Source organism: Corythoichthys intestinalis, chromosome 22, assembly GCF_030265065.1.
Source record: "Corythoichthys intestinalis isolate RoL2023-P3 chromosome 22, ASM3026506v1, whole genome shotgun sequence".
In the NCBI taxonomy this organism is placed as follows: Eukaryota; Metazoa; Chordata; class Actinopteri; order Syngnathiformes; family Syngnathidae; genus Corythoichthys; species Corythoichthys intestinalis.
Window position 1 is genome coordinate 27,704,119 of NC_080416.1, and position 18,434 is coordinate 27,722,552.

Here is an 18,434-nt window from a genome sequence, read left to right on the forward strand (position 1 = left end):
CCCGGCATCGCTCTGTGCCCCCCAGGGGGGCGCGCCCCACTATTTGAGAAGTACTGGTCTACATCAACATGAACGGCGTAGATAATTAAAAAAAATTTTTTTTTTTTTTTTTTTTAAATTGTGCCATTTTACGCCATGAAAATAGTAAGCAATAATATGCAAGGATAAAATGAGAATGTAGACAATGACATGAAAACAAAAAAGGAACGGTGTGGAGTAAAATGAGTTTAATTTCATTTGCCAACGTGAAAATCAACAGCAAAAGGCAAAATAATTGGTAGTAAATTAGAAATCTAAACTGAAAGAAATTTGAACAGGAATTCACTTAGATGTTAGCTAGCTCAGTTTTGAATTCGTAGAAAGATGGCTTTATTATGAAATTCTGAAGGGTTCGGTAAATGCACCTGTGAAACTCGTGGGTTTCGGTACCTTTAGCAAGGTTTAGAACCACTGACTTAGACTAAGACGATAATTAAGATGGCTGCCAAAAACAACACTGCTGTCAATCATCGTCAACTTTGTGTACCAAACCATCGCGATCGAACAATCAACAAAATTGGTTATTCAAAATCGCGCAACAATACAGTAAATACAATACACATTAGATCTGAAACGAATACTCAAGTAACTCGAGTTTAAAAATTGATCCAAGTAATTTTATTTGCCTCGAGAAATTGTTTAATTTTGCCAGCTCTAAGCATCACGTTTTGCCCGGACTACTTTTAATGTGGGACAACGCGCTGACGTCACGTCTGTAGAGGAAGAAGCAATAATACCTGATTGCAGCAGACAGCCGCTACAAACTATGCGAACATTTCTACAAACTACGCCTGCATGATGCTACGGTGGTAGCCGGTAGCGTCTGATGCGTCTCATAGATATCACATGTATATGGAAATAGATGTGACATGACAGACACAGCGGCGTTAGCAGATGTATTTAGAACTAGATGCAAAATGACAGACTTGCCGGCGTTGGTCAACAGCTGCCATCTTAAAGCAGTAGACTTCTCATCGCTAATAAATATAACGTTACTGTGCCTTGCTAACGTAACGTTAGGCCTTCGGAGGGCTAGGTTTCTATTAATTATGACCAATGCGTGCCTAACGTGTCTTACATAAAGGCTTTATTTAATCAGTAAAAACACAGCGCTGTAGAGTGATGAGGGTGTAAAATAAAAACATGATAAAGCTAACTGTCAGTTTTAGCTCAGTAGTCATTGCTGAATAAAATACCTAGTAGCACTGGTGCCTAATGTGTTCCAATACAGCAGGTATCATACATTTATTTTGAACACTGCAAAAACTCCAAATCCTATCAGGACTTACAATTTAGACTAATTTAAAACTTAACTAGAACTTAAAAATAGCTTGATACAAATGGAAATTCAATTGAAACAAGTGGAAAAAACACCTAACCTTGAAGTGATGTGTGTTATCAAACCTAATGACATTTTAGGTAAGAAATACGTTTTTTATTTATTAGATATAGAAGTTTGAGTGAAAGCCGTGACTTTGTTGGGGTTTTTTTTCTAGTCACATCTGAGATGCAATTGTTGGCTGTTTTCAACAATGTACATTGAAAATAAAGACATTGATAGTCAGAAAATGGTTCAATATTAGGTAAAATATTGTTTTCTTATGTATATTCATAATTGCTCTTTACCTAAAAATTTTTTTTTTTATCCAATTACTTGATTAATCATTAGAATTTTCAGTCGAATACTCGATTACTAAAATATTCGATAGCTGTAGCCGTAATACACATATCGACAAGTTACAACAGAAAAATTGCACTGTTATTATAGACGTCACATTAACCAATGTATTGTAAATCTAATTGAACCGAAAAGTATTAACCGATCAATTGACAAATTGTAGAAAAGAATCCTTGATTTTTTTCTTCACAAAGTCAAAACAAGTGTTTCTTCGGGGGGAAAAAAATCCAATCCTAACCCACAATGAGGAATAATGTCGCCGTTGTCGTCATGGCAACTTTTGTCCATAGGAGACGACCTCGAACCAGGACGTTTCAAAATCAAAAATTGCACGCACAGAATTACTAGTTTGCTGGACGGCAAAAGAAAACAGAAGAATTTCTTTTACCTTGAAGCACCTGGCTTTTTTAAAAAACAAAAAACAAAAGGTGCTATATAAATAAAGTATTGATTTGATTGATTGAATTTCACTTGTAGAGGTAGCGCCTTGCGGCTAAAAGCAACCAGAAGCAAATTCAGGAGGAAGAAACGGTAACAGCACTGAAATCATGATGAATTCTATCCGGTTGGAAAGGCGTCGATTGGGTGACACGACTCGGGGCACTGGCTTGAGCTGAGAAAACCCCGTAAGCTGAGTTCTTGCTAACGTGTGCTGAATGCGGCCGGCTTCGTCGTCTTTAGCTGCGGCGTATAAACACCGAGCGAGAGTTAAGGGTGCGATAGAGTGAGAGGTTGCAAGCAATCATACAGATGCACAGCCACGGTCAAAGGTGCAGATCGCACCCAGGCAGACTTACGGCTAACAGACTTAGCCAAAGTGGCTTACGGGGGCCTGGCCCGGACCGCGGCGGGCAAATCCAATTGGACATCGGCTGGGGAGACGAGACAGCGCCTGTTTTTTTCTTCTTTTCTTTGGAGTACACCGAATTGGCGGCACAAAAAGCACAGACAAGGATTGGCGGCTGCCAACTCTCCGGAGAGACTGTATGAAAGAAAAACCAGACGAGGATGAAGAGGGATGAGCGCCCCACCTTCTGATCCGCACTTTAGTTCCTTTTCCGATGCATTAATGCGAGCACAACATGTTTCAAAACACCCCCTAAGAACGCAACCAGGTTTGAATGTTCTAACAAAAATAACATTACCTTGTAAAGAACTAGAATATGTGAATAAAACACCTCATGCAGTTAAAGTACATGACCATGTACCTAGCAAAATTGATCAATATCATATTTTAATCGACGATGAGGGCATTTGTTGATCGTTAAAAAATAAACTCATTCTTCCTCTTCCAACCCGCACTCTCTCATTAAGTTTGGTGGCCATCCACATCGTAGAAAGCGAATAAATTAGGGCTGTCAAATGATTAAAATTTTTAATCGAGTTAATTACAGCTTAAAAATTAATTAATCGTAATTAATCGCAATTAATCGCAGTTCAAACCATCTATAAAATATGCCATATTTTTCTGCAAATTATATATATATTCTGTAAAATAAATTGTTGGAATGGAAAGACAAGACACAAGATGGATACATACATTCAACATACGGTACATAAGGACTGTAGTGGGCATTTCACTCTACTGTCATTTAAATCTGTCTATGCTGTCCTCACTCCGAAGCGTCTACTTTTTCCAAAGCTAGACAGCTAGTGAACGACGCCTTAATAATTAGACTTCTTCCTTTTTCATCTGATTTATTAATAAAATGGCCTCAAACCGTTGTCCTCTTTAGACCGTCGTAAAACTACAAAATAAAAGTACACAAGCATTGCATTAGCAACAACGTTAGCTTAGCACGCTATACAGGTTCACTAAACATAAACAAAAAGCGTCTCATACAAAAAATATAACATTTCGCTCACTAACATAATATGTACATTCTTTACAACAACCATACTTACGGACAAATCTTGTCCAAGGATCATATAAGCACAACATTATCAGCCCGAGACGTCGTGCAGCCATTATGAAGAAAGAAAAGAAGAAAATAATAAACAATGTCGCAAAGCGACCACAAGAGTTCGCTGTTGGACAGCGCAAAAAGCCTTGCTGTAAAACTTACCAAAAGGCAGAATACTTTCTGAGCGGGACATGTGCGTTAATTGCGTCAAATATTTTAACGTGATTAATGAAAAAAATTAATTACCGCGCGTTAACGCGATAATTTTGACAGCCCTAGAATAAATGCAAACAGTTTTGGTTTTAGAAGACAAGAAAGCGATCTTTAGGAAGGCTAAAACTCGGCAGGAAACTAGAATATGAAAGTCACCAGTAGGAGAGGATCAACTCATTTGCTCCCAAAAACGTATAAATACGTTCTATTTTTAATTGTTTCAGTGTCCCAAAAACTTATTTATACATCTTTTACGTTTTTTTCACAAGAGACTGTTATAGGTTCTGATGCAACTTTGCTCCAAAGCACAATGCTGAAAATGCATTTTAAAGCAAAAAAAAAAATGGCCAATGGAGGGCAGTAGCGCATTTGGTTAAGACACGCAACCCGATTCAATGGAACGAACGGCCGGGCCGCACGGGAAGACGACTGAATGGACGACCAGGAGCACTTCCAGGACGCCAGGCACGGGAAGTCCAAGCAGGACAACCGGGAGGACGTCCGGGATGCCGGGCGACGAACGACCAAGTTCGACGACCAGGAGGACGTCCATCAGGATGCCAGGCGGCGGACGACCAAGAAGACCAACCGGGAGGACCCCCGGGATGCCAGGCACTGGACGACCGAGCAGAACGACCAGGACCACCAGTGCAGCGGACGATGCCATTGAGTCTGTGCTGCTCGCCAAGCATTGCCCGTGCCGCCATGCTCGGCCACTCGCTTCCCCCGTGACCCTCCAGTGTCCCGCAACTCAGCCGGAAACGCACACGACCAAACCAGTTCCCCTCCAGGAACACAACATCCCCCACACAAGTTCCCCAGGCGAACTCCGCCACGAGGCAGTGGTCACCACAAAAGAAAGGCAAAAAAAAAATCCATCTTGATGAGACAAGAGGCGATGAGGGAAAAGCTTACCCCGGCTGTCTCGGCCACAAGAGTGTCATCTCTCAGTTCAATAGTTTAGTTATGTGTAAATAAATTGTTACATTGCAATCAAAGGCTTTAATTGTCTTGTTGTTTATGCTATTTTGTAAAAGGAAAACCATATTCAGATGTTTGGGATGTCACAAAAGCAAAAAAATAGCTGTGTTAAAGTCAGTTATATTTGAAATGTATGCTTTTACATGTAACCCGAGTCTGATCTGTGCCGCCCCGCGTTCCGCTCCCACCTCTGACTAGGCTGGGACGCGAACCCGCGCTGCGACGAATTCTAGTCGGCAGGCAAGTTCGGTAACCACTGCGCCAATAAAGCTCGAGCCAACAGCACAGCCGTTAGCGTCCTTACATGAAGGAATCGTTGGGGAGGTTTCCACGTGCTACAACGGATACACGCTCTGTGTACCCGTTACACTCTCCCCCCGAAACCTTCGCTGCCGATCCCGGACGAGCCCCCATTTGTAACCCGAGTCTGATCTGTGCCGCCCCGCGTTCCGCTCCCACCTCTGACTAGGCTGGGACGCGAACCCGCGCGCTGCGACGAATTCTAGTCGGCAGGCAAGTTCGGTAACCACTGCGCCAATAAAGCTCGAGCCAACGGCGCAGCCGTTAGCGTCCTTACATGAAGGAATCGGCGGGGAGGTTTCCACATGCTACAACAGATACAGGACGCGAACCCGCGCGCCGCGACAATTCTAGTCGGCAGGCAAGCTCGGTAACCACTGCGCCAATAAGCTTGAGCTAGCGACCTTACATGAAGGAATCGGCGGGGAGGTTTCCACGTGCTACAACGGATACACTTTCTGTGTACCCGTTACATACAAAAAGCTCCATTTCTCTTTTTTCATCAGAAATTGGAAAATTGCTCAAACTAAGCTATTTTCTAATGCTGATGTCTAAAGAACGGAAAAAGAACTTTTTTTTCCTGCTGAAAGAAGAGAGGCTAATCTTTCTTTTGGTGGGTTCCATGTTTATATAGCAATAGAACAGAATTTAAAATCCAGTAAGTTAATAGTAGGGGTGTGACAATCAGAGGTGGGTAGGAAAGTACCGCGCTACATTTACTCAGTTATATTTACTTGAGTAACTTTTAAGAAAAAATTACTTCTAAGAGTAGTTTTACCGCACCAAATTTTTTACTTGCGCTACTCTAACTCTTTGGGCTACACTAGTCATTTTTCTTATTTACTCTACAGATTATATATTTTTTTGCCAAGATGCCAACAATAGCTCTACCAGTTTCACCAATGAGACGTCACCATTAAAGGTGGCCGAAAAGTGTCATTGCATGTAATTGACTTTCCTATACATGATTTTATAATTAAATGTTTTCCACTAAAATATTGTCTATAAAAGTTGTAATAAAACAAACAAAAATGAATGAAATGAACAAAAAAAAGATATTTTTATAATTGGTCAAAATTTTTTTCGAACAGATCATGTGACTAGCACCTTAGACTGTCATTTACTTTGCTTAGCCAAAACCACCCGAGGACCGAAGATGGATATACGTAATTTTTTCAAACCTAAGCTTTCAAAAGCGACAACAACTACAGAGTAAGAACCAAGGATTGAAAATGTGGACCATGAGACATCAGAGCACCACCAAAATGGTGAGCGACGTTTCAATTTGCCCCCTAGACGCTAATTGTACAACAGAGCCACCACCTGCATAAGCGGATTTTAAAGGGGGGCAGGGGGCCAGGCCCCCCTGGTGGCCTAAAAGTGTCATTGCATGTAATTGACTTTCCTATATATCTAAAAGTTGTAAAGCAATAAAACTGCAACAAAAATGAATGAAATTAACAACAACAACAAAATTATGATGGGTCAAAATTATTTTTCGAGCACTTAAGACGGTCATTTGCTTTGCATATAATTAAAATATAATTAAAAATAATAATAATAATAATAATAAAATAAAAATATATATACATATATATATATGTTAGGAAAAATTTTTTAAATGATTTTTTTTCTTTGATTGAAAATATATATTTTTTGATTGAACCTTTTTTGGGGATTGAATGATTTAGACACAAATGTTCTAATCATAATACGGCCCAAACACAAAAAGGATTGCTTCAATCAAAGAAAACTTTTTTAAATAAAAAACTAAACGTTCAAATGCAAATTTTTCAATCGCAAATATTTTTTTTGCGTTCAAAAACTTTTTCTATGATTGAAATTCTTATTTGATTGGAGTGATTTTTTCTTTTTGAAAATCTTTTTTTTTTTTAAGAAACTTATTTTTTGATTGATCAGTAAAGACAAAAATGTCCTAGCAAAAATGTGGCCCAAACACAAATTAACATTAGTTCAATCAAAAAAGTTGCTTTAATCAAAAAAAAAAAAAAAAAAAAAAAAACGACTTCAATCCAAAGAAATAAAAATAAAAATAAAAAATAACTTTCACATGCATTTTTTTTTTTTTTGAGTTTCAAATTCATTCTTGCATTCAAACACATTTTTTTTTTGGATTGAAGCAACTTTTTCTTGATTGAAAATAAAGACACAAATCTACCTCCATATGGCTCCGCCCAGGGGATACCATTTTGACTAGAGTAACTACATTGGGGCGTACCATATTCAATGGATGACGATCTTGGCGAAAAGTAAAGCTGTCCTCAGCAACCTGATTTGGAATTCCCCTCAAGAAGGATGGGAAACAAAAAACGCTCATTGTCAACTATTATTATAAATATTCTTGTAAGTTAATTTTATTGCTGACACTGCGTTTCGGGGTCATCAACATGTTGTGCCCCCCCTGCCCCAAAAATCAAACTCCGCCTATGACCACCTGTCTTGCCAATATAGTTATCCCTGTCAAAAATTGTATCCCCAGGCCGCGGGAGCGCACACACACACACAAGTTATGAGTTATGCCGACTTAATTAATTGAAGCCAGAAAAGAACCACAGTTTATTAAACTGGAGAAACTCCATACAGGACTTGAATTACAGTAATAACAGTTATAGGTCCTCCTACGAGTAAAACAGTAAAACATTGCCTTTTTTTACGTTCAGTACGTGTTCCATTATACGAAAGAAAAAAAGTTTATTTTTTGATGGATGGGCCATGTTTTAAAACTTTGTAGATAACTACATCACCAAAACACGGAAATTAAGCAAATCAGAGCAGCGCAGTGGCTCTGCCCAGGGGATACAATTTTTGACGGGGGTAACTACATTGGTATGACACCGGCGGGCGTAACATATTCAATGGATGACGAGCTTGGCGAAAAGTATAGCTGTCCTAAGCAGCCAGATTTAGAATTCCCCTCAAGAATGACGGGAAACAAAAAACACTCATTTTCAACTTATTACTATACATATTCATGGATGTTAATTTAATTGCTGACACTATGTTTCAGGGTCATCAACCTATTGTGCTCCCCCTGCCCCAAAAGTCAAACTCCGCCAATGTTCTTGAGTCAATTCCTTTTCAGTAACCCCAAATCAACAAGAAGTGACCTTTGAATGCCCCAAAAGGAAAAAGAAGTGACCGAAAATCAACAGGTAATGACGTGAAATGCCGCCAAATTGTCTGGCATTGGTTGGCTCTGACTGCCATAGACGTCCATCTGTTAGAAGTGGGAGGGATGACAGCTGCCGCTCTCCAGTTTAAAGGGAATTAAGTGAAACTCATTCCTATTCACAGCAGAAGGATGAAAATAGCTTGTTTTTTTCTGTTTATTAGTTGTTTTGTCAAATATTCCAGAACAATTTCCTGATATCGTGAGTTTATCGTCATCGTGAGCTTTCTATCGCAAATCGTAGCGTATCGTGATGTACCCATAGGTTCCCACCCCTACTTAATAGCGAAGTGACGTGCACAGTGAACAATTGGTTTCCACGGCGATGGAAGAACAGAGCATTGCGTTGTGATTATGAGGTCATACGTCGACCAATCACTTTATAAACGCTTACTTCGCCTGACCAACACACGCTTCCCCAGCAAATTTGATAATCATGCAACTTGGTCTAACTCAGAGTTAAGTCATATTGATTAACGCAGTTAATGTAACTGCACATTAACTCATTGTCTTATTGTGAGTTAATATAGAGTAGACTAATGTTTAATCAATAGGACCATACATTTAAATATGTGTAGTACCGTATTAAGCCGAATATAAGACGGCCCTGATTATAAGACGACCCCCGTGTTTTTCAAGACTCAAGTTTGGAAAAAAAAAAAAAAAGACTTTTTGAACACCAAATTAATTTTCATACAGAAAATAATTACAGTACTTCTGAAACAAATGATTATTACAATATATTTGAGAGAAAAAGCATGTTATTTTGCCTCATTTAAATCTTAATATCTGAACATTTAAATATGTAAACTAAAGTGCGATCACATTCGTAAATGAATGGCTTCTGGTTTTTGAAATGTAAATAAACCAATCTATTGCGATAAAACAACAAAATTGCAATAACTGCGTTAACCATCAAAGTGAAGTCTAACTGTAACTGTAGTCTTGAAACAAATCTGAATAAGGAAAATCATTGCAATAAAATATTGCAAACTGTTTAAACGAGAGTAGCTGCGATCTGTCATGACAGAACATCGCTCCAATGATATCTGGCGCCATCTAGCGTCATGAATGGGAATAACGTCTAGACCGCGAATATAAGACGACTCCCACTTTTTCAGTCTTATTTCAATGCAAAAAACACCGTCTTATATTCGGGCCAATACGGTAAATACTTCTGCTCATTTCAATAGGGTTGATTTGAGATGGAAGTGTGAAAGTACAAACATACAGTGGGGCAAATAAGTATTTAGTCAACCACTAATTGTGCAAGTTCTCCCACTTGAAAATATTAGAGAGGCCTGTAATTGTCAACATGGGTAAACCTCAACCATGGGAGACAATGTGGAAAAAAAAAAAAAAATCACATTGTTTGATTTTTAAAGAATTTATTTGCAAATCATGGTCGAAAATAAGTATTTGGTCAATACCAAAAGTTCATCTCAATACTTTGTTATGTACCCTTTGTTGGCAATAACGGAGGCCAAACGTTTTCTGTAACTCTTCACAAGCTCTTCACACAGTGTTGTTGGTATTTTGGCCCATTCCTCCATGCAGATCTCCTCTAGAGCAGTGATGTTTTGGGGCTGTCGTTGGGCAACACGGACTTTCAACTCCCTCCACAGATTTTTTTATGGGATTGAGATCTGGAGACTGGCTAGGCCACTCCAGGACCTTGAAATGCTTCTTACGAAGCCACTCCTTTGTTGCCCCGGCTGTGTGTTTGGGATCATTGTCATCCTGAAAGACCCAGCCACGTCTCATCTTCAATGCCCTTGCCGATAGAAGGAGATTTTCACTCAAAATCTCTCGATACCTGGCGCCATTTATTCTTTCCATAACACAGATCAGTCGTCCTGGTCCCTTTGCAGAAAAACAGCCCCTAAGCATGATGTTTCCACCCCCATGCTTCACAGTGGGTATGGTGCAATTCAGGATTCTTTTTCCTCCAAACACAAGAACCTGTGTTTCTACCAAAAAGTTCTATTTTGGTTTCATCTGACCATAACACATTCGCTCTTCATACATATTCTCTTCAGCAGGGGGACACGTTTGGCAGTGCAGGATTTGAGTCCTCTGCATAGAGGAATGGGCCAAAATACCAGCAACAGTGTTTGAAAAGCTAGTGAGTGAAGAGTTACAGAAAACGTTTGGCCTCCATTATTGCCAACAGAGGGTACATAAAGTATTGGGATGAACTTTTGGTATTGACCAAATACCTTTTTTCCACCATGATTTGCAAATAAATTCTTTAAAAATCAAACAATGTGATTTTCTGTTTTTTTTTCTCTCCCATATTCTGTCTCTCATGGTTGAGGTTTACCCATGTTGACAATTCCAGGCCTCTCTCATATTTTGAAGTGGGAGAACTTGCACAATAAGTGGCTGACTACTTATTTGCCCCACTGTATACAAATACAATATACGCGTGCAATAATAAACATCTTGCTAAATGAATATTGTTTCGACAGTGTCATATAAAAGCTAAAAGGCAGTTTATACGTTAGACATCATTAGACTGGTCCAGGTGTACCTAATAAAGTGCATCAAGTCATCCTCCCTCCCTGTTAGGCCTCATTCATTATTCATCTTTTCTTTGACTTTCATTTCTTAAAGCGCCGACAGACAAAGTGACCCTGGCGGCCCCCAAACAGTGATTACGCGTCGCCCGTCAAACGTCCACGAGTAGCTCTCATTAAAGCCGCAGCCATTTTTTTCCCTCCTGCCACTGACATCTACTTAAGGTGATAGGCTGAATTACCCTACCACGCCTCACTCGCTACACACCCCCACATGAAATCTACCAGAAACCCCCTAACACACACATACGTGTATATACACGCCAAACCCCGTCCCACCCCCACGGCGGCCATTAGATATTTCCGCCTGGATGGACTGAGCCAGAATAGTGGGATGGGGACAGTGCTGGTGCAGGGAGAGGGAAGACACTTTCACCTCCAGTCCCCCTTGAAAACAAACAACACACAAAACGTACACACATGTACACACATTGGAAACGAGTGAATAGTTTTGTAGGCACACAGGTGGAAATAGACTTTGCCAATTTGTAGGGCACTCATTTACCGTACTTTCCAGAATATAAGTCGCACTTTTTTTTTTTCTTCATAGTTTGGCGGTAAACAGTAATTGCTGTTGGCTGTGGGTTGCGGGTGGCACACCTCAGCAATGGCGGAAGGGTTCCTTCCAGTCGTTTTGCTGGGATTAGTCTATACTTAAGGCGTCCCCTCTACTTCGAGTTGGTGCAGCCTTTCGAAAGTGATACTGAAGATGTGAATGGACTTGGTCGTGATTTTGAGGGAGATCAAGAGTTTGTTTTGTTTATCATTATCTGAATAAATGTTAATATATCAGCCGATATCTATTTAGCACTTTGTTCTTTTTATTACTACTATAATTAAGCCTGTCGCCAAAACAAATTTCAGTGGTGATATATTATCTCATAAATTGCCGATATGCAGTATCATTGTCTTTTTTTTGTCTTTTTTTTGTCTTTTTTTTTTTTTTTTTATAAATCACCCATTCAAATACAATCAACTGTTATTCTTAATAAAACACAAACTATATTAAATATAATATTTTTTTTTAAATGCATAACAAGTCATTTGAAAGCTAGCTTGGTGCAGAATATGCGATAGGTGAGAAACCCGATGCCAAATTTTTTATCTGCAAATTAGAGCCCATCAAAAGTGTATATCTGATCCAAAATGACTGTCCTGCAAATTGTACATGTTAGCAATTTAAAGCAAAATTATTCATTGCCAGTCATATTTTTTTATATTACATGTCATTTTAAAGCTATTGTTAGTGTAGAATGTGAAGTGAAATTAACTCCAGAAAATCTTTATTTACATGTTGAACATGACATGGGGTTAGGGTTTAAGCTGCCGCTAACCGTAAGCTTTCCACTCAGGGGAAAAAAAGTGCACTTCTACTTTTGTCATGCATGTGATGACAGACTTTTTTTTTTTTTTTTTTTCCGTATTGTTTGCAAATTTTCTTCATGTTTGAAGTGTCACCTTTTAACCGCAAGTTTGTGTTTTGGAGAAGACTGCCAATGGAGTATAGTAGTTTAAGGTGGTTAGTACATACCGTATTGGCCCGAATATAAGACGGTATTTTTGCATTGAAATAAGACTGAAAAAGTGGGGGTCGTCCTATATTCGCGGTCTAGACATTATACCCATTCACGACGCTAGATGGCGCCAGATATCATTGAAGCGATGTTCTGTCATGACAGATCTCAGCTACTCTCAAGTTTAACCAGTTTTCATTGTTTTATTGCAACGTATTTCCTTATTCAGATTTGTTTCAAGAGTACAGTTAGTTAGATTTCACTTTGATGGTTAATGCAGTTATTACAATTTTGTTGTTTTATCACGATAGATTGGTTTATTTACATTTCAAAAACCAGAAGCCATTCATTTACGAATGTGATTGCACTTTAGTTTACATCTTTAATTGTTCAGATATTAAGATTTGGCGAGGCAAAATAACATGCTTTTTCTCTTAAATATATTGTTATAATCATTTGTTTCAGATGTACTGTAATTATTTTCTGTATAAAAATTAATTTGGTGTTCAAAAAGTCTTTTTTCAAACTTGAGTCTTGAAAAAAGAGGGGGTCGTCTTATAATCAGGGCCGTCTTATATTCGGGCCAATACAGTAGTCTTTTTTTCCATTAGCCTCATAGCAATGTTAACATTTTAAAAATTTCAATATAGATGTATTTCCTTATTTTCTATGTCTGAACGGTGTGTTGACCAATAAACATGTGTGAAAGGAAATCGAGTCTCATTTGCAATCAACATGCACGTGTTCTGACATGCAAACACTAATATGTGCACGTACGCACTAGGGGTGTAATGGTACACAAAAATCTCGGTTCGGTACTTACGTTTTGAGGTCACTGTTCGGTTAATTTTCGGTACAGTAAGAAAACAAAATGCAAAATATCAATGCGCTAGTTGTTTATTACACACTTTTGTGCTTTCAACAATAGGAACATTAACCTATATAAAGCTAGAATTCTGCTCAAAAAGTAGCGGGTATTTAAAGATAATAATCCAACAACAATTTGGCTTTCAGACCCTGCGTATTGGTCAGATTTCTTTCTGAAAGAAAGAAGAAAAAATAAGTCCTGTACTAAAGAGAAAAGCAATCCCAATGACAAAGATTTTAACATATATTTTACAAATGAAATGCCTCAATGAATCAAGTTAAAGCGCCACACAGAAATTAATAAATTTAATTGTGTAAGCAGGATCTGTGTATTGTTATTATTTAATTACAGGTGTTTCAGCTCATTTTATTTTATTTAAATGGGCTATTATTTATTTTATTATGTGTTTATAATTTTACAAATGTGATGTAGTATTCATTTATATTGTATATTTTATGTTGTATAACTTTAGTTCCTATGTGAATATTAGTTTCTATTTGTTTTGTTGTGGTAGAAGGGTTTTGTATTGAACACGGGGCCGTGTTGGTTATTATTATAGTAGAGAAGACAGCAGTAAATCAACAAAGACAAGTCAACTGTGCCCCGATCTACCACTCAAGAGATCTGATGGACTCAAAAAGTGGGTTACGATTGCATATTAGTTTGAAAATCGACTGGATCCACCGTACTTTTACATGAATGACTTCCGGTCTGCCCGATCCTAGCTAGTAGTATTGACGCAGGAGTGCCGCGTCTTGCGTCAAATAATAAACTCTGCCGTTCTTTTCGCGTGCATTGCGTTTAGCAGCTTCTGGGACGCGTAACACGTGGCTCCACTGCGACCGGTGCGCATTGGCTGATTGACTTTAGCGCCCGCGTTTCACTGCGTTCTTGCGGCGGCCAAGTTGTCGCACCGTTGACGTTTCTGGGTTATACTGTCCACCGTCCTACCATGTTGGTCCTCATTATAGTAGAGAGAAGACTGAGTAAATATAATCTACACAAAGAAACTGTAACCTAATCGACTCACAGCCTCGAAAAGTAAGGGTTACATTACGTGAGAAACTCGTTCGGTATGCCTCCGTTCCGAACCGAGCACTCCGTACCAAAACTGTTGAATACAAATACATGTACCGTTACACACACACGGTAATAAATCACAGCTGGGAATATTACTGCCCTCATTTTTATTCACCGTGCGATTAATTGACTTATTGCATATCGCGACAGGCTTAACTATAATGTATAATGTATGTACTTGGTCTCTGATGAAGTAAAATGACCTCCCTAAAATTCAACTTACACTCCAGTGCGACATATACATTTTCCCCCTCTTCATTGTGTATTTTGGCTGGTGCAATTTCTACTCGGGTGCGACTTATGATCCAGTAACTCGTTGGTTGCCATCAATGTCTGTTTCATTTTGACTGGGAGAGATGATCAGGGCCCGCCAGGCTTATAATGCACTAGGGCAGACCCAGTTTATCGACTCATTGGAGGCCATAACCACAGTAATTGTATTTTGTATCGGATTAATTTTGGTTTTATTAACATTTTATTTTTCTATAATTGCATTTGCTAATTAGAAATTAGGCAAAAATTATTTTAAAACGATAATTTTGCACAAGTAAGCCACTTGTATGCTGGCATAACATTTGTTCATTAGCTGCAAGCACTCCCAAATCAAATTGGTCGTCTAGCGACATCAATGGCAGCCAATGAGTTCAAAACCATTGCAGGAAGTCACATCTAAGAATTTAGTCAGATTTTGTACAAAAATAAGCAGTGGAATTACTGTTTCAGAGTTTAACTTTTTAATCTCTTGCAAATTTCAAATTGAATTTGAAAATAGATACTGTTAATGATTAAAAAAAAGTGAATTCATTTGGTTCTAATAAGAAGTCAGTTGGATTGTGTACAAAAATAGCACAATACCATAAAACACTGACCATTGAATGAAAATTCTTGGATGGAGTCATGCCTACTAAGATTTTAGCAGGATTTTGTTCCAAATATATTTTTCTGGACTCTCCACAAATTATGTCTATTTTATTTCAATGAATGAATGTTGATTAAAAATACCACAACATAACTAGTCTACATACTTCATTAAAATCTAAATGCAGCACTACACATTAATTCCCTTTTTTTATCTCTTGCTTCTTCTTGTCCTTTTTACACAGCTCCTATCGTAATCTTCAAATACGCCATCCAAAACACACACACACACACACACACACACACTCGAGTGTACACACAAGGCACATAGCAAGTTTCAAGCAAGACAAGCTTACACATTCAATTATAAACACATAATGAATACACTTTTTTAAAATTCTGCTTATTCTGTGACAAGAAAATTCTTTTCCGCTCCCACTGGCAGTTGAACTTTTTCCCGAGGCCTGAGCTTTTCCCAGACCCGGATCAATATCTGCTAATCAATAGATGACCATGAACCCGAAGCATGGAATGATGTAGGAATGACAACAATGTAAGTGTTAGCATATTGACAAAATTGCTAATGAATGCAAATTATACGGTGAACTGATCTTTGATAAATAAATGATCAATTCCCTCTCTGCTTCACCTGTTTGTGAATTCTACATAGTGAAAACTTTTGATTTATAATTCACGTGGATTTCCATTCAAGGTCCTCTTTCAAAAAATGTAACATTAAACATGTATATTTTTTGTTTAACCCTTTATAGGGCCTTCATTTAGCTCATCGGCTGCCATTGACGGCGATCGACGTCCAATCCATTTTGACTGGGAGTGTAAACCGTTATCATTCGCCCTTGCCAAAATGGATGGAAATGAAAGATGAGCATTTACAAGTAGTCCTCCTAGTTTAAATGAATTGGACGCCTATGGTTGTCAATGGCAGGAATTGAGTTGAAGGTTACGAAAGAAAAAAAATTTTTTTTTTTTAAAAATATATATCTACGCTAGTGTTAACGAGGTTCATATCCAGAGTGTATTTCTGTTTTTACTGATTCTTAGTTTTTGTTAAAAGATTTAAATGACCTATCCTTTTATATATTCATGAAAAATCATATTCAAATAATGATTAATAATTCAGTAATGAAGACCCGACACACAGGCATGTTTTTTAATTACCAAAAATAGTCACTTGTCATATCTAGTGTTGAGGTGAAGAATAATGTGTTTGTTTTGTTTTATTTTTATGTACTGACTAAAAAAAGTGTTTTGGGGTCAAAATGAATTTGTGAAAGTTATTAAGTCTGCATGAAATTTTCTCGAGCAATTTTTGACTCCTGGGATCAATGTTTTCGCCCATAAAATTGGGACTATTCCCAATTTAGTCATGCAAATGACCTTAATTAGGCATTTTTTAGTTGAAATGAAGCCGAGCTTAGAATCAAATCTTACCGGGGCTGGACCGCGGAGCCAGCGACGACTTGAGTCTCCAGGCGCTGAAGTCGGACGCAGTTCTCTGAAAGACGAAGGGCACCGGCAGGGGGACAAACATGGTCCTCCGTCAACCTGGGACCCCTTCTTTGCTCCTTTTTTATTGTGCTCTCCTCTCGTCGTTAGTTCTCCCTGGGATCTTCTGTTCAGACAAAAAAAAAAGCTTTTTCTGGTTTTCTTTTGAATATTATCTTTAGTTCTCGTATTTTTTTTTTCTCCTCCTGATTTCTCTTTGGCTGTGATAAAGATCGAAAAAGGGCGCGAGCGTGCAGGTGAGCAGCTAAGCTCCCGCTCTTGTGCGTAAAGACGGCATCGTGGCTGGTCGATGTGCTCCGCTTGGCTTCCGCGGTCCCCCCGGCTGGAGGCAAAGTGTCTTTTTCTCCACTTGTATCAATCACATGGAAAGCAAAAGTGGAGAAAGCGCCTCCAAATGGCGTCAGCTGATCAAGCTACGAGTAAATCCATGTGGATATTGGTTCTCCGTTCTTTGGATCCCCCTAACGACCGGTCCGGCTCTGTCGCCGCGCAGCCTCAACGCGCTCTGCTGCCTGCGAGGCGCCTCAGCCGGGATAGAAGAGACAAGAGACACCCACCCCCGCTTTTACACACACCCCCAGCCCCCCTTTTCTCCCCCTCGCTCTCTCTACACCCCTTCAAAGCCCCCCTGACACACACAAATGCACACACACATATGTATTACAGTTCTTTACAAAGGTGAAAGGGGCAAATGTGTGGAAGTATATCTGTGCCAGCGGAGTTGGAATTTGGAATGATTTTTTTCTCTTCCTAAACCAATCCAGAAATAAAACACGTAGAATGGTAGAAAAAAAACGATTCTTTAATTGAACCTCAGAAATTTTAAATTGGAATTTAACATGTTGAAATCAAGGGCGTATAGGTAGGCCCGGAGTGGCTAATCGGGATGATTGGGACACTTCCCTGTGGGCCAGCCTAACATTTGGGCCGGTGTTCTCCCAAAATGTACGTGACTAATGTGGTCAACTGCTTTAAAGCGACCATCAAAAAACACAATGGTTAAAATAGGGTTGGGCATCGCTTGAAATTGAACGATTCCAGTTCCGATTCTCGATTCAAATTCTTTTAACTCATTTGCTCCCAAAAACGTACAAATTCGTTCTATTTTTAATTGTTTTAGTGTCCCAAAGACCTATTTATACATCTTTTACGTTTTTTTTCACAAGAGACATCTCTAGGTTCTGATTCAACTTAGCTCCAAAGCACAATGCTGAAAATCCATTTTAAAGGAATAAAACTGGCCACTGGAGGGCAGTAGCGCAATTGGTAAAACCCGCAACCAAATTCAGCGGAACGAACGACTGGGCCGCACGGCCCCGGCGGAAGATGACCGAATGGACTTCCAGGATGCCAGGCGGCGGACCACCGGGCAGAACAACCGGGAGGACGCCCGGGATGCCAGGCGCTGGACGACCAAGCAGAACGACCTAGACCACCAGTGCAGCGGACGATGCCGTCGAGTCCGTGCTGCCCGCCGTGCTCGGCCGCCCGCGTCCCCCGCACCCTCCAGTGTCCCGCGACCCAGCCGGAAACGCGCATGGCCAAACCAGTTCCCACCCAGGAACACAAGTTCCCCAGGCGAACTCCGCCACGAGGTAGTGGTCACCACAAAAGAAAGACTAACAAAAAAATCCATATTTATGAGACAGGCAGCGATGAGGGAAAAGTTTACCTCTCTCAGTTCAATAGTTTAGTTATGTGTG

General features: G+C 39.4%; 1 protein-coding gene across 2 annotated transcripts in view; it reads right to left on the reverse strand.

Annotated features, from left to right (window-relative positions):
- The window catches only part of LOC130910728 (POU domain, class 2, transcription factor 1-like), a 257,235-nt gene that overhangs the window by 194,002 nt on the left and 44,799 nt on the right, over window positions 1-18,434 (reverse strand). For both annotated transcript variants that reach the window (XM_057828254.1, XM_057828253.1), the window contains one exon: window positions 16,657-16,837. In XM_057828254.1, the coding sequence (XP_057684237.1) occupies window positions 16,657-16,756 (100 nt within the window). In that variant the 5' untranslated portion in view covers window positions 16,757-16,837. The remainder of the gene's footprint in view (window positions 1-16,656; window positions 16,838-18,434) is intronic.